Raw genomic sequence first — 20340 nt, 5'->3', positions numbered from 1 at the left:
CATAAAGTAAGTGTGTGCACTGTATTTTTAATTTCTGGGCAAATTTAGGATAATATCTAAGCTCAAACATTGTAACATTAGGCCTGTCTTTTTTCTCTATTGATCCTTAAACACACACAATGACTTTTCCCCCCATTTAAGCCCTGAGAAGAAGAAAAAATGCAGGTGAAACCTGTGGATTCCCTGCTTTCCAGTTTGGATTATGACCAAAAGATGGGAGTTGATGACTAAATTCAACACCACGGAACAAGGCAGTTAGCTTGCAGACACATTAGAGCAATATTAATGCTTCCTTATCGCTAGCCTTGAAGTTTCCAGGTATTTGTTAAACATTAAAAGATTTGAAAGGAGTTTTAAAAAATAGTTTTTTCTTTAAGGTTTAAAAGGAACAAAGTCGCAGCTGAAGAAAGTAGGTAATTTAGGTCAATATTTAAACTGCCCAAACAATAAGGAAATCCACGGATTTAGGAATGTACTCATCCTTCATGCAGTGCAGCAAAAACAGTCCATGTGTGGACTTTGATTATCAGTGCAGCTTTTATCACTGGCAGTTCTTATGTTGCTCTTGAGTCCAATTAACAAGATCACTAAGCAAATCCGAAAAACCACAGAAAGTGTGCCGAATCTAATCCACAAAGATCTATTTCGGGATCTAGCAGCAAAGTGTTGGACTGCCTGCTGACTTTTCTACTTCCTTTGATGTGGTGCAACTCCATGAGCCTGACTGAAAAGCCTGCAGCCAGTCTGACAGAAAACAGCCTCCCGGAGTTTATCATGACAAAAAAATCTAGGTTTAGGAATTAAGAATGAAGGTAAAATAAGACACATAGTGCAGACTTAAAAATAAATCAAAGTAACAAATGTAGGGACTAAAAAAGTAACTGTAAGTAAATGTAAAACTTAAAATCATTGAAAGCCTTTAAAAAAAGGACGCTTTAAGACACAACTTAAAGGAAGTGACTGACTGCAACAGATCTGATTTCCTCAGGCGCCTTGTTGCAAATGCTCTGTCCTCTTTAGGTTTTAGCTGGACCCCTAGAACAAATAAAAGACCTCTGCCTGAGGATTTAAAGGTACATAGTGCTGCACATTCTAATAAGAGGTGAAATCTTAGAATCAATTAAAAAACATTCTGGGAGCACATGTAAACATGCCTAAACAGGAGTGATACAATGCCATCTCTTTGGTCTAGTTAAAATCCTGGCAGTCTGCAGTCATTCAATAGATTTATTTGGCTTAGGCAAATAAACAGCCTGTTGCAGTAATCTCGGTGTGAGGAAATAAAAGCATAAAAAACACTTTGCAAAGGCAGCCATTCAAAGAGCTCAGTGTACCGCCGAGGGTCAGATGATCTAAGAGGCCGATATATCTGTGTGTGATCAGCATAAAATTGAAAACATAACAGAGACTATAAGGGGAATAATTATATGAAGAAGAAGAAGATTGGACCTAAAATTGGCTCCTGCGGAGACACAGAACTTCCTTTTTGACAAATTTGACTTATTGCTAAACCCTGCATGCTGTCACTATAAAAAATGCTTTTGTCTGCCTCGATGACCATTTACCATTTATTATTTATTCAAACTTGTCAAGTGCCAGTAGAGACGGAAGTAAGGACAGCATGCAGTATGTTAAAGACTCAGAAGCATCATCCTGAATTTTCTGGCTGATGGTTGTAAAAGTATAATCAACTGAAATGTACACATCTGGCAGAACCCCTGAAATTAACAGCAGGACAAATAAAACAATGAAACTCAAGGTAATAACTTTAGTTGGGACGTTGATATAAAAGATAATGTTTCAAAAATAACTAAACAAGTAAATGCACAGATTTGTTTCAATTGGGCTTAAAGTGGAAGGTACCTCTGTACGTTCCTATTGTTGCTAATATACCAAAAGATGGGAAAGGTGTATATACAGGATGCAAAGTCCCCTTAAAAAGCACTCAGTCACAACAATATTGAATTGTGAGTTCTACACTAATGAAACATAAAACAGATCATATTTATATTTATATAGTGGATGCTGCCCTCATATAATAATGGTCCAGATTCTTCTTTTAGTGATGTTTAAACCATGACTGTAATGAGAGCAGGTGTAGAAATGTTCTCTGGTCTGTGCAGAAAAACAAATTAACATTATATGACTTGATTATTATTGTATTGGCACTATAACATCAAAATACAGTGCAATGGCGTGTCCAACGTAATCTTGATAGAATAAAAGTGTGATTTTTATAGCACTAATAGTAAATATGAGTTTGTTATGTAAATCTTATCAGTATGACTAAATTGTACTGGCAGAACAGCCTTATTACAATTGGAGGTACTTCATCCATAAAGCTGGGTGCTGATTGTTTCGAAGTCTATACAGTGGGTTTTCTCTCAAATTGCACCTTTAATGAGTAATGATTTATCACAAAGTGTAACACATGAACTACTTGACCAACAAATAAGGATTTTGTGAGAGTGACAGAACATCTAAATCCATACACAGTTTTTATCAGTTGGTCTCTTTTGGTGTCAAATATTAATCCGGTCCATGTACAAGTCAGTGCTTCTGTTCATTATTGGAAAAAAGAGGTTGGCTCTTTAAAACCTTTGAGCTTTTCATTACAGACAAGTCATAAAAACAGTACAGACGCAATGTTCAGCTCAGTCTTGTTCTTTAATTTCAGGCAGTAAAAAAAAAAAAAAAAAAACCAGCAGCAAAGCGACTCACTCATTAACTCAAATATCTATTAGCTAATCACATGGGACCAACTCAGTGCATTTAGGCATGTAGATGGGTGTAGATGGGGTCATGATGCCCTGCAGAAGTTCAAACTGAGCAGCGGAACAGGGGAAAAAAAGATGATTTAAGAAACTTTCAACATCTTATGGTTGTTGGTGCTAAATGGGCTGGCATGAGTATTTCAGAACCTGATGATATCCTGGGATTTTCCTCACACAATCATCTCTTAGGCTCAGAGAGAGAGAGAGAGAGAAACTATTCAGCAAGCAGTAGTTCTTTGGGTGAAAATGCAAGGACATGTTGTTTGGTCATGTGGATGGGCATTAATTACCCCTCCCTTACTGAAACACCACAGTATTCATAATGAAGATCACTCTGACTCATCCCACCCTAGCACCCCCCAGCAACCCAACTGCCCTTTATTTCCCCTTCTCTTCTTGTCATTATTATTATTATTATTATTACCTGCCAATGAGTTCTCTCTACTCACATAGCTCCACAGTTACCAGATCTCAATCCAATAGAGCTCCTTTGACATGTGGTGGAGCAAGATAGTAATTTCATGGATGTGCAGCAAACAAATCAGCAGAAACTGTGTGATCATGTCAGTCTGAACCAAAATCTCTGAGGAATATTTCCAACATGAAGCCATATCATAATTAATTAAGGCAGTTCTGAAGGCGGCAAACCTGATAAAGGTGTCAGAGGATGTATAATGATTATGGAAATCTAAAATTCTAACATTTGGATTGTTATATTGTTAGATTAAACTTAGTTGGATGCAGAACCTTTCATTGCTATTTTAATTTCAAGAAGCCTGAAATTCTTGCATACAGGATTTGGAAAACACAAACAATGATTTTCTGTACATGTGCTTTCTAACCAAACTCCCTTCATAAATCATTCAGTAAACCCAATAAATAAAAAACACTAATCTGTGTGGATGCTATATTATGTCTAGTGCTTTAATGATTAACTGCCTTTATTATTAAAACTCCTAAGCTGTACATGAACATAGAAAGGTCACCCAGAGTTTTTGCTTTGGTTGCTTTTTCTTGTTTTAATTACTTCATTTGCCCTTTTTTTGTTTTCAGCATGTTTAATACCAGAACGTTTCATCCTCAGTAACATTTAGTCAGATTAGACCAACATGATCATCTATGATCAATAGAAGTGTTCATCTTTAACAGACGTTTTATGCCTCAATCTCTTATGAACTTCCTATATGAACCGCAGTAATAAGTAATTTATAAAACAACCGGGAGTTTGCAGTGATGCCAGTGTGCTGTGTAAAACTGATATGAGTACTGATATGTGTACTGATATGTGAGTGATATATGAGTATTAATCGCATGATATGATCACTGGTTTTTAGACTAATATAAGCTTCTAATCTGAGTTGCTGTGTATATTGATGGTGTTTTTGAGTCATGGAAGGTATTTATCTTCATTTAAGACAAAGAACTTTTGTGATAAAGTCTTTACAAAGATTCACTGGGATTCCTTGAAAATCACCAGCCACTGTTTGTTAAATGTCCCAGATGGAAGTGTTTGTGTTTAAAGGCAAAGTTGTGTTTGCCATTTTAAGATAACATGGTTTACAATTTAAATGCTATTCTTAAACAACACACTTCCCAGCGTTTTGCCTTTTTAAAAAAAAAAATTATATTAAAAAAAGTGTAAAAAGTGGAAGAAACTAGACAGCTGTGCAAAAACTCTCCCAGCTATAAAACTTCCATGTGTTTGTTTTGCTACGTTTCTCTGTCTCTTATTTAAAAAAAATTTCACCATGGTGGGTAGCTCCCAGCATTTTGATTTGGGAGTTCTTGTTACTGTAAACTTCAGACTTTGTTGTGTCCTAGTTGTGAGGTTTTTACACAGCTGCAGAAGTCCTTAAAGTTAGATTTTCCCCTTCAACACGATGCAAAAAAAAGCGTAATTCCACAACAAGTGCCAGTAACATACCACTAACCTTTGTTTCCCACAAGCTACTGAATGAACAAACCACTCATCTGTATCGATGCAATACTCCACCCGGTGTTTGCATGATTTACTGACTTCACTAAAAGGCCTAATCTGTACTTAAAAACAGAAAACATAGTGGGACGACACAATCTGTACTACCACTGCTGATCCCAAGCATTCCAATGGGAGGTTTGTATCAGGAGGTGTGGAAATTTGTGCCAAACTAAAAGTTTTTGTTGTTAATCTCATCGCAATATCACAATTGAACGAGAAAATCCTAGTTGCCAGAACTTTTGCAAAGTCAGCAGCAACAGTCACAAGCTTTTAATCCACTGAATCATTTCATTGTTTTAAGATGTTGAGTTTTTTTTTTCCAAGTTGTTCTTTGTTACAGGGCAGATGCAGGAGTATGGATTCCTCCTATCCTATTCTGACACATGCAACCTGCTGACTGTATGAAATCATACTTTAGAATACATTTATAGTCCTACAATGAGCTATGCAGCAATGAGAAATAACATCTGACGCAGCAACAACAGTCAGACAGGAGATAAAATAATGTTCATATAACCTAATTATGGCTGTAGTGAGGCTACGAAATAAAAAAAGAGTTTGTTTGATAATAAAGTCAACAAGTGGTTTAGTTTTTTTTTTTGTTTTATCGATGCAGTTTAGGTTAAAACACCTCATCTCTCGCTGTGCTGTTTGACGTCAACTGACATCAACTCCCTTCTTTGTTTAATGAATCAGTTATTAAAAATTTGAATCATTCAAAAATTCATCTCAGGTGAAACTTACACAGACATTGACCTTTGGTTAAGTTACTGGAACTGCACTCCTTCACATGATAAAGTCTCTCTATTGTTTGGCTGTCCGTCTTCAGTCCCTCCCCCTTATTCTGCTTTTACAGCTACTTTTTGCTCTTTCCCAACAGTGTCAGCTGCTTCTCTGTCAAGGATGTTGATCTTTTTGAGTTAATGTTTGATATGCTACCAGAGATATAGACAGAAAATTGCACTGATTTTATTCTCTTTACCACAGTGACTTTCTGTGGAGCAGACCTCTACTGTTAACCCACCTGAGCTCAGTTTTCAGCTCCACAGCTGCCCTGTGCCTCTTCTTCATACTGACTAGTGTTTGTGTTAGCGTTGACCTACCTGCAACACTTAGAAAGAAAGAGTTTATTTCAGTTGTTAGTTCATTTTTTGAGAGCATCATGTATAACTGGGAGAGAGTGCTGCATCTTCTGTGGCACCACAGAAACTATATCATCATAATCGTCACGCCACTTGTATTCCTTCCTCTGCCTCTCGTCTATCCTTCATCGGTGAGTGTGTTTGTGCATGGAGGTAAATTTTATTTGTTTAAAAAAAAACAGCTAAAGATTTATATTGACTGACTGGACTAATCTTTTTAGTGTGCATCTTGTACACGTGCAATTTGAGAAGTTTGGCTATAACCCGTTCAGTTAATCTGACACTTGTTCTTAAAGAACAGATCTTGTAATTATTTTTAAATATATAATTTAAGTGTTTAAACCTTTAGAACTATACACTCTCACCTGAGTGAATTTACTTGAAGTGCAGTCAATCACAGTTAAACAGGCTAGGTTTGTCTGTCTGTCTGTAGTGGATAACATAAATGGTGTTTGAATGTTGTTCGAATTCAAGGGCTAAAAAGCTTTTAAAGTCACGTGTTTTATTCACACTTATTAACACGTCTCTCTTGTTGCAGTTATTGAATCTGCTGAAAACATGTGGACAAATGATGGTTATTTCTAAAAATAAACAAATACTCACACTACAACATTGGTCAATTATCCTCCTGATACCCAGGCTCTTATTTGGGGTTCATTTTTAATCTCCCTGACCTCGGGCCCTGATAAATCTTATAATCGTTGAACAGGAAGTTATTACAATGTTGTAACATCCTCATGTGGTACCAGTTTTCTTTTATAGGATAACACAATAAACACATTGTATAGCAAAGTAAGAAACACTTTGTTGAACAGAATGAAGTTTAAGATGCAAAAAAGCCAATGTGAGGACGCAGGCCGTCTGGAGAGAAGCATAGATGATATTCTTATATAGTTTTGATGATTTTCTTTAATAGACTGCATTTTTATGTCTATAACAACAACGACTCTCACAGTAAAACAGAAAAAAGTATGGAACCCAGACATGAAAACACGAATGTGATAACATAAGACACACAGACATGAAACGCATAAAGGGCGAGGGAAACTTAAACACAGGGGTAGAAGAAACAAGGGGAATCTAAAAAACAATGAACTATAACAGCAACTTAGGCATTGTAGAAATGAACTTAGAAAACCTAAAGGACTTAAACATAAATCAAAAACATCAAAATAGGCTAAAACTCAAAACGCTGGGTCAAAAGACTCAGGATCATGACACAAACATAAGCTGCTGTGACATTACATGTCTGCAGGTTATTTTTTGAGTGCACTTAACTCAGTCACCACGTCTCTCACTTTGAAAGACTTGATTTAATTGAAAGATACCGTAGACATCCAGGGCCAGTTTTTTAATATGATTACTAAACACAGTCACCTCAAAATCCCTGCAAGCCATGTAATCTGTTATGTGTTGACATATTGCAACTGAATTCACCACCAAATTGATTTTATCATCTTCATTTTTTGCTGAAAGTGCTGAAGTGGTCTGTTAATGTATGAAGGATAAGAAACAAAGCGGGCTTTGTGGTGCTCAGCTGAACCTTTGTGCTTTACAGTGCCATTAAAGACACATAAAGATGGTGGGCTCAAACTACACTACCCAATATGACCCCTATTACTCTTAATAAATTAGAGCCTGTGTTACCTGTAATTATCCTGAGCTCTCTATTTAATATGTAGACATGAGATTTAACGCTTAAATACACAGACTTGTAGTAAAAAATATTTCTATAATATACGATGCATTTCATTACACAAAAGCTGCAAGAGAACGGTGTAGCTGTCTAAAATATAACCGTAAAGTAGATAATAACACAAATATTATTTTGTACATTTTATTATAATGTTTTAGGAAATCTTTTTGAAACTTAAGCTTTATCAGTGTCTTGTCTGCAGTGGAATGTTTTGTGTCGGGAGCTTAAAGAGATTTTATAACTTTTATTGAGGATCGTAAAAACTTATCTTGTGAGATGTGAACACGACAAACTGTTTGTTTTATGATCAAGGGTTGCTGCTATCTGCATGTATAGAGACTTAGTGCCTTTTAAAGAGAAAAGATAAGCGAAAGGACAGGAAAATTCCCTGTATGCACTTTGCTGCAAACTGTGGGTTGGTCTCTGCTTCTGTGTGCGTCTGCACAAAATGTAATCAAATCAAAAATGGTGATGCATGTGAACATGTTAGTGATTGTGATGTTATACTTATGTGTCTGTGTTTACAGGAAGCCAGATGTGGCTATGCGATCATCCTCATGGCTCTGTACTGGTGCACAGAGTGCATGCCTCTGGCTGTGACTGCCTTACTGCCAGTCATCCTCTTTCCTATGATGGGCATCATGAAGGGTGGAGATGTAGGGTCATTTTTTTCCACTTCTGTGCTTCATAAGTATATTTTAATAACACAACACAGCAATTATGTAAAACGTTCACTGCGTCAACAGGAAATAATAGAGTAAGTGGCAGCCAGGTGCTGCTAATAAAATGAACTTGATTAACGGATTATCAGCACCTCTAAAAAAGTAGAAGATTTGCCAGTTTGTTGGTCTGGCGCATTGATGTGTTTGTTAACACAATGCCAAGGAGCAATGATTTTAGAGAAGCAATTGTTGCTGCCCGTCAGTGTTTGGAAAGGCCATTTCTGAACAGCGCCGGGCCAAAATCCCCCAGAACTATGTGAGAAACCAATAAAGCTGTGCAGAAAAGGATTACGTCAAGTTATTACTGTTAAAATTGATTCATGGCATTGTGTACTTCACTTCACTCACTGCTTCTGTTTTTAGTTTTGGTTAATTAATAATGACACTGTGTAAAATGTTGTGTGTTGTTGTTTTTCTGAGTTTCTATTTAAATCATTTTAGAACCTGCTCAGGACCACATAACCTTTTATTATTTATTTTATTATCTTATTATATTGTATCTTATACATAAAACTGTCTTTATTTTTAAAATGATTCTATATAAAATTATTAGTTAGTTATTGACACACGTAAGAAAATTTTGCTCCTGCTTATGAATATAAAATGAAAATCAGAGATTTTAAATATAATTTAGGATATTTTTTTTTTAATTGCACTGAGAACAGAAAGACCATTTATGAAGAACTTGAATTAAAAAGTGTTGATACAACACTGTGTGTCGCATGAGAAAGCAAATAGGAGTGTCAAGGGAAGAAACTCTTCAGTTAGTTTAGTGTGGAAAATAGAAGTTAAAAAGGACAACATTTATTGAAAGTGTGATGTGACCCCCAGTCACTTCTTTTACGTCATACTTCTACTGGCATGGTAACACTGCTGATCCCGTTTTTTTGCGTTTATTGCTCATAAAGCGTATTTGATGATACATGTAGGTCCACAGGTTACCTTTGATCCATGTGCTAATGTTAGCGACTGTGTGATCTGTTTCAGGTCAGTATTGAGTATCTGAAAGACTCGAACATGCTGTTCATCGGAGGTCTGCTGGTGGCCATCGCGGTCGAACACTGGAACCTCCATAAACGAATCGCTCTCCGGGTTTTGCTGCTGGTTGGTGTTCGTCCATCACTGTAAGAGAGCCTTGACATACAAGTCTACAAGTCTTTCAGAATCCGGTCGTTAAGTGACGACGTGACGAATCCTACTTTCGGGCCTAAAGTAGTCTGCGTTTAATATGGCTTTTGTGTTGTTAACATGTTTAATGTTTTGTATTTTCTTCTATTTAATCTCAAAAAGCTCCTAAAACAGTCAGTGATCACTGTTGACCTCCCTCGGCTTTTATTACCGCTAATCATTTATTTAAGCTCAGTTTTTAAAACCTTAGGATGTAACTACAGTCCAGCCCATGCAGCAGTATATGGATGACTAACCTCGTATTGTGGATGGATTATCTCAGTTGTTCTCCTGGCTGAAGTTTGGTCCTTTTACAGCATCCTGCCATGCGATTACATTTGTTCCTGACCACCCAGAACACTCACATTAACTTTTATCGAGTGGAAAAAAAGTTAGCTTGTTTATATTAAATAATTTCCCCCAGGGATTAATAAAGTATTCTGATTCTGATTATGCTAACATAGCTGTGTCGCTAGCGGTCATGTAGCACATCATTATATACCATGTAGCCAAACTTCAGTAACACTACAAACATCACTGCTGTTTAGTTTTCTGTCTTCATTTATGTTGGAAGTGATAACAGAGCTGTACGTTTTAATTTGTTTCCAAAACCCACAGTCAGGACATGCTATATTGTATTTAGATAGAAGCTAGCGAGCTAACTTCCTGCTAACTTCTAACTCCGTTAAATGTCATAAATTCCGTTTTCATGGATGCCTGGATGTTAAACTCAATTGTTACACCTGGTAGAGCAGAACGCTGATCATTTTATTAAAGATGAAAGACTTTAGACAGTTTTTTAACTCTAAGTAATGCTCGTTTGATATATGGACCTGCAGCGGAGTTTAGGCCCAGACACGGCTAGTGACGTCAGACTTAATGACCGGATAGATTCTTTGCATCACCGTTGTTTTGTTTGAACAAATGGCAAAAAATGTTCATTTGATGTTTCCCATAATGAGAAACTTTACCTGTGAGTTTAATAAGGATGACAAACAAGCATAAACACTAATGCCATCTAATTTAAGCCAAGTGTGGTCGCCTCTAAAGGAAAAGGAATAAAAGATTCAATTTAATAAAATTAATAAACAATCAATGTCAATAAAGATGGCAACAAATAATTGCTCTCTGTTTTCATTCAGAAACATCTATCCTTTGTAGACGTAGCTATATCTTTGCTTGCATGGTTCTTGAATTTTGACAGGGTGGTATCGCAAACTGCTCCAGGAGTTCATGGAGCTGCCCAGTACAGCAACATTTAAAAAACAATGCACCCAGAGCACTAGTGAGGATGTTGAGGATTTTTCACTCATGCCTCCTCGTTATCATCATCACCATTCCCTCTCACGCAGGTTAATGATTGGCTTCATGAGCGTCTCGGCATTCCTGTCCATGTGGATCAGCAACACAGCCACCACAGCCATGATGCTACCCATCGCACACGCTGTGCTACAGCAGCTGAAAGATACAGAGACCCAGGCAAATGAGCGTGATCTCCAGGCCCAAGATGCGGACAACCACGCATTTGAGCTGGAAGTTCAAACCAAGCCGGAGACGATACACGAAAGAGACACACAGGATCCTGTGTGTAAGTAAAAATGCTACATACACATATGGGCTTCTAGAAGAAAACCCTTCCAATAACCGCTCTGTCTTATTGTGTTTTGATCCAGATGTACATGACACACAGCGAGAGTTCAGAGAAAAAGCCATAGAAGCGAAGTATGACCTTCTGACCAAAGGGATGAGTCTTAGTGTGTGTTACTCTGCCAGCATTGGAGGCACAGCCACGCTCACAGGGACCACGCCTAATCTCATCCTCAAGGGCCAAATGGACGAGTAAGGCAAAAAAACCCAACTCAACACACAAACAGAAATGATCTTCAAGGTGTGTCACTGCTCATTGAACCACTTGTATCTTCTCTTCACATCCCTTTGTTTTTCTTTCTGTGAAGGATCTTCCCTAACAATACTGACGTGATCAACTTTGCCAGCTGGTTTGGCTTTTGTTTTCCCAACATGGTGCTCATGCTGGTGCTCACCTGGTTCTGGCTTCATTTTATGTTCCTGGGCTTCAAGTAAGTATAATCAGCCAGAAACAAACCCAGGTATTTTAAACTATCCTCAGAAAAGCTTCTCAAACAGCACAAAATAAATTAATCTACACTGTAAGTAAAACTGACTTTTTTTTTTAGCATCTGCAGAGATATGCTGTATCTTTTTGTTGCTCTCCTCAGTTTGAAGAAGTCATTTGGCTGTGGTGAGAAAAGTGAAAGCGACAGAGCGGCATACACAGTGATGAAAGTGGAGTACAAGAAGCTGGGACGTATCAAGTTTGCAGAGGTGGCGGTGCTCGTCCTCTTTATCTTGCTCGTGCTTCTGTGGTTTACCAGAGAGCCGGGCTTCATGCCTGGCTGGGCCACAGTGCTGTTCAATAAGAACGCTGCGTGAGTTCTTTTTTAAGCATGACCTTTAGATATAAATGAAGTGAAGCGCCACATATTACCAACAAAAAGACCAAACAGCTAGCCATGAAATGATCAATTCAACACATGCTTTCCTGCGCATTAAAATGTATGCAGCACTTGTGGTATCACCCAGTGGTTTATAAAGTCCTGCATTAATGCCTCTGAGGCAGGATGAGTCAACATATTTTACAAGCAAAGTCACACAAAGTCTTCTGGCACCTTTTGTGTGTCTACTGAGACACAAATGAAATAAAATAATAATATTAATAAAATAAAAAAAAATAATTTTCAAACAAATGCCAGATAAATATTTATGATACTTGCTTTATGTTCATAGTAACTGTAACAGTTGTATAATGTGTTTTATTTTAAAATTATGTTTTGACATCACAATTCTGCACCTTCGTTTGTGATTCTGCAGCTAACACTTTTGCTATAAAATATAAAAAGTGACCTGATCTCTCTGCATTAAGATCTATAAAGTGAATGGACATTGAGCTAATTCAGCATTGCTAACCAAGGTAGCAAACATGAGCTGACAGATAAATACCTGGATGCTGCTTTAGTCCTGCTCAGAGGGTCTGGGTGATTGGCTCTGACCCATTCTTATACAACATCCCCTAGTTTGTATTCATAAAACACATGCTTACATCACATAAAGTTAACAGATAATTTGTGATGGTGGAATGTCAATCACTAAAACTGGAGCACAGAATGAACAGGCATATATTTTATTAGATTTACATTAAATGATCCAAAAGCAACAGAAACGCAGGTGAGATGCTCACACGTTAGCCTCAGTTTAAACAGGTGCGTTATGAAGGAAAAACAAATGCCAGTACAGTTCTTTTTGTACCAGACAAACATTTTAAGCATTCATTATTTATTTCTGCTGTAAAGTCTACATGAAAAATAAGCTAAAGTGCCCGTCTGAGTATCTGCAATTTGGGCACTTCTGAACTGGAGTAATATTTCTGCAGGAAATGTTCACAAGCGCAACAAAGTTGTAGCTAAAGTCCTCATTTTCTTTCTTTCATTTTTATTAAACTTTCTTTTTTCTTTTTGTTATTTTTTTATAAAAGAGAAAAATCGATCAGACTGAAAAAAATGGCAACATAAATGTATTTCAACTACAGTTCTGTTGTTTTGCCCCACAGTTGACAGTAAATAAGATGTTACACATTTTCTCTTCATCATTTTTAAAAGGCAGCATATATAATCATGTTCTCTCGTGTCTGTCAGGTTTGTGACAGACGGAACGGTTGCCATCCTAATGTCATCGCTCTTCTTCGTCATCCCCTCTCAGCTGCCGTTTAGCAATTACGGATACACAAATGAAGGTGAAGTATTCATTTTTAACCTTGGTGTAATACACTGCTTCTAAAAATGTTCATGTGAACTCAGTTTGGGCTTACTGGAGCACTGGGTGAAGATTGCTTGGCAGGCTTGATGTTGCACTTTCAAACTAATTACTTGTTGATGTTTAAACTTCATCTGTGTCCCACAGGTAAGAGGATAAAGGCTCCACCGGCTCTGTTGACCTGGAATGTGGTTCATGAACGAATGCCCTGGAATATAGTGCTGCTGTTGGGAGGAGGTTTTGCTCTTGCTGCTGGTAGTGAGGTAAACACCCTTGGACTCCATGTCTTCACCTTTTATTATTTCATTCTCCCTTACAGAATATCTAAAAAGAATTTTGGCAGTTAAATGCTAGTCTTGGTGATTACTGGATACTTAAATGCTTGAATCAGAAAATAAATACTGGTCTCTTGTTCGTTTTTGGCGATTGAATTTTGGAGGTTTTGTTAATATGCTTAACATTTGCACGAAAATTAATGACAATTCCATCTAGTAGAGGAGAGATTTCAGTCAAGGCCAAATTGGTAGACCGATAGCAGACATCCTCTGAGCCATGGTGGTAGCTTTTCTCAAATACTAAACATTTGTTTGTGTATTTTTCCTGCTACCTTTACAGGCATCAAATCTATCCAAGTGGTTGGGAGAAAACCTGTCACCTCTTCAGAATATTCCCCCCTTTGCTATCTCACTGGTGCTTTCCCTACTTATTGCCACATTCACCGAGTGCTCCAGTAACACAGCTACCACCACCCTGTTCCTGCCCATACTGGCGTCAATGGTAAATGGAGCTCATATGTTGACAGATGTGTGCGCACGTATGTTCTCCATGAATCTAACTGTGTTGTGTTTTGCGCTCCTTTAGGCCCAAAATATTAAGCTCCACCCACTCTACGTGATGCTGCCCTGCACTATTGCTGCCTCTCTGGCCTTCATGCTACCTGTGGCCACACCACCCAATGCCATTGCCTTTTCTTTTGGAAACCTCAAAGTCCTAGATATGGTAAGATTGGCATACATATGACATACAAACATATGCTGCCTTTGCGATTTTAGTTTATTTGAGCTAATAAGACTGTCTTTGATTGGCCTTGTTGGAGTGGGAAAAGCAATACAATTGTCCTTCTTGTCACTTCTCAAAGTTACAAGAGAGCTATCTGCTGCTAGTATCATCAATTTGCTCTTTAAAATCAGTGACTATTGAGCTGTATCATGACACTTAAATCAACCTCCATGTGTTGTAGCTCATCCATTCTGAGTGCTTTCAGACTTTGCATTACCATGCATTTTAACTTATCCAGATAAGTTTATCTGGATGAAGATTGGGAAAAACCAGCTAAGTTTTCTTATTAGATTCATTGTTAGGTTGTGAGAGACACGTGGTTTTTCACCTTTATCACCCTTCGGAGCATTTATTAAACTGTATAAAAAAATGCAGTAAAAATTAAAGCAAGTAAAATTTGACTGAAGCAAAAATTCCCCCCATGGACACATTAGTAATCAGCAGAAGGTGTCAAGCTGGCACTTGCTGGCTGACATCTGGCATGGTAAGTGGTATGTTATCCAGATGTGTGCCAGGCCTGGCGTAGATGGCACTGTTTATGTGATGGCATGCCATATCTGGCCCGATTGTGGTTTGGTATATGTGACCCAGGCTCATAGAAAACAGGCCTAGCCCCCGGATCTGGCATCAAGTTGGCACTTCTGACTGACCGGTGTCATGGCAGGGTGTATGTCAACCAGATGTGGGCCAGGTCTGGCAATGATGGCACTGTTTATGTTCCTATTTTCCTATTTTAGTTAGAGGACCCAAATGCAATGTTGCAATACTATACTGCTATGGTAGCCAACATTTCAAATGCAGGTTTGGCAGGTTTGTGAGTGTACACTTTATCCACAACCTAGTGAGGGTTCACTCATGTTTTCCACTGGGTGGCTGTAGCCCAGGATGTAAAGCAGGTCACCTACTGATCGGAAGGTTAGTGGTTTGTTCCCTGGCTCCTCCAGTCTGTATGTCAAGTTTGAATGTGTATTAATGTAGTTAGGAAGCACTCAGTTTAGAGAAAGTGTGTGTGATTTGGTGAATGTGGTATGTTGTGTAGAGCACTTTGAGTAAGTGGAGTAGAAAAGCGCTATAAAAGATTCAGTCCATTCACTGTCTGAACAGAGTTTCATCTTGTTACTTTTGCACTATTATGTTCCGGCACATGTTGTTATTACATGGCTTGATTAAGGTACACATTAGGCTGACATCTGGTGCCAGAGCTGAAACTGTTCTGGGCCAGCACAGGGCCAGCAGTGTGTCTGCAACTGGCCTTGTTCTGGCCAATGTGTGGGCCACCTCTGGCAAACCAGATCTGGGCCACCAAAGGGCCGTCATTCTTTGCGGTATGTGGGCCATGTGTAAGCACATTGTGTGGGCCAGATCTGGGCCATACCAATTTTGCTACGTGGGGTAATACAGATAAGATCTTGGTTAGTTGTGTTATTCGACAGACAAATATGCAAACTCACAGAGCATAATTTTGAATTTTTAATAAAATTCTAAAGTTTTAGCCATCCTGTGTCATCATCTGATTATTACATTTTGTTCCTTCAGGTGAAAGCTGGTTTCCTGCTCAACATCATCGGGATCCTGTGCATTAATTTAGCCATCAACACCTGGGGAAGAGCCATGTTTAACTTGGACACTTTTCCAGATTGGGCCAACACTACAAATAGTAAACCTTGAATTTATTTACAGCCTGTAAAAAAACAAATCCAATTCTACAGTCACACAAGAAGACACTGAACAAAGTATCACATTTTCCAACTTCTGCTTCAAACCAATGAGGAAAAAGCTCAGAAATCCACTGTGTGAGGTAAAACTTTTCTACCTTTGGCAGACAATAGTTTGTTGTTGTTGCAGGATACCATTACTCATGGTATCCTGCTCAGGAAAGCTACATAAGAATGTTTTCAGGCCCTTTAAAAAGAAGAAGAAAAAAGTCATAGCAGAGTTTTTCCACTCTCACTGAAGACAAATAAGTTAAAGATTAAATGACAGTTTAAATTTGGTTATAGAAAGAGCAATCAAAGATTTTCACTTGCAGCTGAAACAAACTTTAAGCTCTATCAGACTATTATATACAGACCCTCTTTGAGGACTTCCTTACGTCATTTCAGTGACAGAACCAAAGAAAGTGTTTAAACCAGGTTATTTCCTCATACACTTTTCAATGAATTTGTTATCTTATCAGTCTGTGTATCATTTACTGATAATGCATGCATTATCTGCAGCATAGCTACCTTTGAAAGGCAAAAATGAAAACTAATTCATGGTGTCAGTTAACTTATTACTGTGGTCATTTTGTTGGACTTTTTTTTTTGGGTGTCATATTTAATTTTATATGTGTTTTTGTCACAACTTATTTTCATAAGGAGGAATTTTACTTATTTTATAATTTATAAATACCAATGTGACCTTTTTCTGGTTGTGATAGTCTTTTTTTAATTTATAATACTTTATATAACAATTCATATAATAATAATAATGAAAGTGCTCTAATTTCTTGCTAAGAAAACTGCAGGTTCAAATTTTGGTCAGACTCCCGGATGAGCCCCCAAATGTGTTATGGACAAAAAAGTAAAACAGAAACTTAGCAAAACCTATTTAGAAGCAGAATGTCAAAATCCACCTTACAGCAACTTGCTTATTACATGTTGCAGCTTCTTTGTGTTGGCTATCTAAAGAGAGGTTGGGCATTTAATTTTCCCAAGCGGTCATATGAGAAACTGGGACTGTTGTGACAGGATACACCAATAACCTAAATTTAAAGTAATAGTGAGCAGAATTGATATCAGCTGTTTATGCAGCCTTCTACAACAGTCCCAGTTTCTTATGTGCTCCCTAGGAAACACAAATGACCTACCCCTGATCTGAAATGTAGAAAGTTAAACAGATTTTTGGTGTGCTGAAGCCATTTTTATTACCCTGCTAAAACACCCAATGAAATAAATGCATTGCTTTTCATGCTTAAAAAAAAAAAAAAGCAGAGAAGCTAGATATACTGTGATGCAGGGGTCGGCAACCTTTCTGATGACGAGTGCCATCTAAAATTTCCTCAGAAGTCAATGTGCCATATGATTGCATTAGCAATAAATTTAATAATGATCTATATGAACAGTTACAAACTATATAGAACAACTTTATAGAATTATACTTGTTTGCAGATGTTGGCAGCTATCAGCGAATAGTTATCAGCTATTTTGAAACAAAAAAAGACACTTTTTATCCATAACAGCAAATGAACTGTACAACAGAAAATGCAAATGCTATTTATGGCCTCCTCACAACAATGATAAGAAAAATAAACAGGGCCAATATGGCATTTTTGTTAATACAGAGATACACATGTTAATGTGACCTCTGGTCTCCCACTCAGAGACACAGGTCTAGAAGTGTCCAGCATTCAGACGGCTACCTGAGGACACTCTTCGTGTGAGAGAAAATCAGCTCACACAAATATGTAGAGCCAAATACTATCAATAAGGCCTCTGCAATGTTTTAAAGACAGTTAACCTTGTCAGGCAGTGATGTCCAGCAGGTGAAAATGCAAGCACCATGAACACGCACAGCTATAGATTCCAGCTGCGTTTGTAGTTCTGCAAACTTTGAACCCCACAGAGTCGAGCTTTTCAGTTCAATCAGTTCATTTCGATGCCCTCTGTGTCCAACCAGTTAATGTGAGACAAATCCAGCTGCTCATTAAAGCTTTTTGGTTTGATTATAAAAGAAAACATTGGTCCATAGTCCCAAAAACGCATTCTGTCTCGAGTCTACGGATGTATCCGTGTATTTCCGTGGTGCTGATGCTGCACTGACAGCTCCTGAAGCATTTGAAGTGTTGGAATGTGGAAATTTCAACATTACTTGAAAAAACTGCCAGCTAGCAACGTCCCTCTCACCATTAGGTTAAGTTATTTTTAGCCAATTACAAGTTGAATCTGGTAGTTGGGGTTGTTAGCTAAGATACCGTCATTAAGAAGCGGCACAACTATGCGAGCTAATTTGCGATGTGCACTGCTGGCCCAGCCATTAATTTTTAATTCACTGAGTGTCGTGCCCAGGGCTGGACTGGGACAAAAAATCGGCCCGGGCATTTTGACTAGAGAGTGGCCCACCAAGTATTATAGGAAAAGCTATAAAGCCTTTGAATGAAAACAAATGCTGTTGTGACAGTGATGTATACTGTCTTGTTGGTATATGTATGATTTCTATACATTTTACATCAGATAAAAACTTTGGTTTTAAGATTCAGATAATTATTTATTATAAGCTAGACATTTTAAATGAGAATAAGAAATAAAAGTATGTCTTTGTGCCCCCCTCTCCCTGTTAATGCCCTACCTGGCCCCCTGGCAAAACTTTGCTAGACCCGCCCCTGCACAGTTACCAGCTGTCAGCTACGTAAAAAAAAAGGATCCTGGTGTTATTTGTCTCTCAGAAACAGTTCATAACTTCCCTTCAACTCATTCGTGTCACCTAAAAGGTAAACCTGTTTCTCCATCACCTGTTCAGCTCTGATGATTCAGTAAGGACATCTCCCGGTTTCATCTTCATGTTTCCCTCTCACCACATATCCAAACCAATATCATGACCTGCAGCTTTTACTGCTGTGGCTCCAGCAAACATCAGCTGATACTAGGAAGTAATATTAAATAAATTCTAACAACAGCTGATCAAGCTTAAACGTGCTGCTGTTGTTTAGTTGGTTTTCTCTTTCTGGCGCAAAGTGGGCGATAAACAAACAAGAGAAACAGGACTTGCGCCAGAAAAGCCGATCAGCTGATCATTGATCAGTTTCATGATTGAAGTAGCAACAGGAGAGAGAGGCGAGAGAATGAGAGAAGAAGAGGCAGCTGACAGCGTAAAGACAGAATAAATCCAGCTTTGTGTCTTTTTTCATTCTAGCTGAAGTTCGGGACAAACTGTTCCTTTTCACCTCAACACAAAACGTGTAATATTTTCTCTGAATACGGGACTATTCCATTTTTTTACGGGACGGTTGGCAACTCTACTAACTAACCTTATGAATAAAATAAAGTTCACTATCAGTAACATCATAGCACCCACCCAGCTGTATAGAAACTCCGTCATGCTAGCTATTACGCAGTACAAGTTATTTTAACTGACTGTAAAAAGTTAGTACAACGAAAATAAACTTCACCTAAACTTGGTTTATATCTGACCCAGATAGACTGCAGGTCATAACAGTTCACCTGACACTCGGACTAGCGGCCGCCTCGGGTCTCCTCTCCTCCTGCCTCCCCTTTCCCTCATCCACCCGCTGGCCTCTGTGGAAGCTCTGCCATAGCCACCACCAAACAACTGAGTTATTTTGGCCAATCCACCACTTTCATTGTTTATACCGTTACAAAAAAAAACCCCCATTGGGCCATAAAAACGAAAAATCGCCTCGGCCCACCGGCCAGTCCCGCTATGGTCATGCCATCAGTTAACCCTTCGTGTGCCAGCTGTGGCACGCGTGCCCAGGGTTGCCAACCCCTGCTGTAGTATATTAATAAGTGAGCTTTATAGGGTCTAGTAGGCTAACCCTTACATTTTAAATGGAGCCAGGCTCTGTTTCCCTCTGTTTCTACTCTCTAAGCTAACTGTATCCTGCATTCACCTTAACACTAAACAGAAGGATTAATTAAAGCAAATAGGATTTTTAAAAGCTTTCCCTTTGAAAGATTCACTCCAAGAAAGCACACAAATAAATGGCAGGAAGGTGACTGTGCCCAGTCATTACAGATGAAAACGTTGGTTGGTTGGGTAACAGAGATAAGAGGCTGCCAACAGGATGTACCGGTCGCAGAGGTTAGTGTCCATGTTCTCTCCATGTTTTTTGTTTTATACAAGAGAATGTGAAAAAATGAAGATGTTGAGGCAGAACATCCCAGCAGAGAAATGTGTACTTTTCCAAACTGAACAAGATTTGTGACCCACTTCTATTCTGTAGAAATAAAGCACTACTTCAACAAAGTGTCACCTT

The 20340-nt window shown here is 38.3% G+C and overlaps 1 protein-coding gene across 1 annotated transcript; it reads left to right on the top strand.

The window, feature by feature from the left end:
• The first annotated feature begins 5750 nt into the window (after positions 1-5750).
• slc13a2 (solute carrier family 13 member 2) lies at positions 5751-20309 on the top strand. The gene is made up of 12 exons (XM_084940532.1): positions 5751-6025; positions 8118-8246; positions 9300-9436; positions 10832-11067; positions 11153-11318; positions 11435-11557; positions 11717-11926; positions 13190-13287; positions 13455-13570; positions 13923-14084; positions 14169-14306; positions 15903-20309. Exons 1-12 carry the CDS (start codon positions 5915-5917, stop codon positions 16032-16034), a joined length of 1758 nt encoding a protein of 585 aa, XP_084796658.1. The 5' UTR covers positions 5751-5914; the 3' UTR covers positions 16035-20309.
• Positions 20310-20340: the final 31 nt, after the last annotated feature.

This window comes from Perissodus microlepis, chromosome 10 (genome assembly GCF_051167445.1).
Source record: "Perissodus microlepis isolate ML-2025 ecotype Zambia chromosome 10, ASM5116744v1, whole genome shotgun sequence".
Lineage (NCBI taxonomy): Eukaryota > Metazoa > Chordata > Actinopteri > Cichliformes > Cichlidae > Perissodus > Perissodus microlepis.
The sequence above is the reverse complement of the archived record's forward strand: the minus strand, read 5'-3'. Positions and strand labels throughout refer to the sequence as shown.

Bases quoted from the DNA above. Each gene is read 5' to 3' on its own strand.
- slc13a2 (XM_084940532.1), top strand. From the start codon at position 5,915: ATGTATAACTGGGAGAGAGTGCTGCATCTTCTGTGGCACCACAGAAAC. The intron at 11,558-11,716 runs GTAAGTATAATC...TGCTCTCCTCAG, and splicing joins TTTATGTTCCTGGGCTTCAA to TTTGAAGAAGTCATTTGGCT. The intron at 13,571-13,922 runs GTAAACACCCTT...CTACCTTTACAG, and splicing joins CTCTTGCTGCTGGTAGTGAG to GCATCAAATCTATCCAAGTG.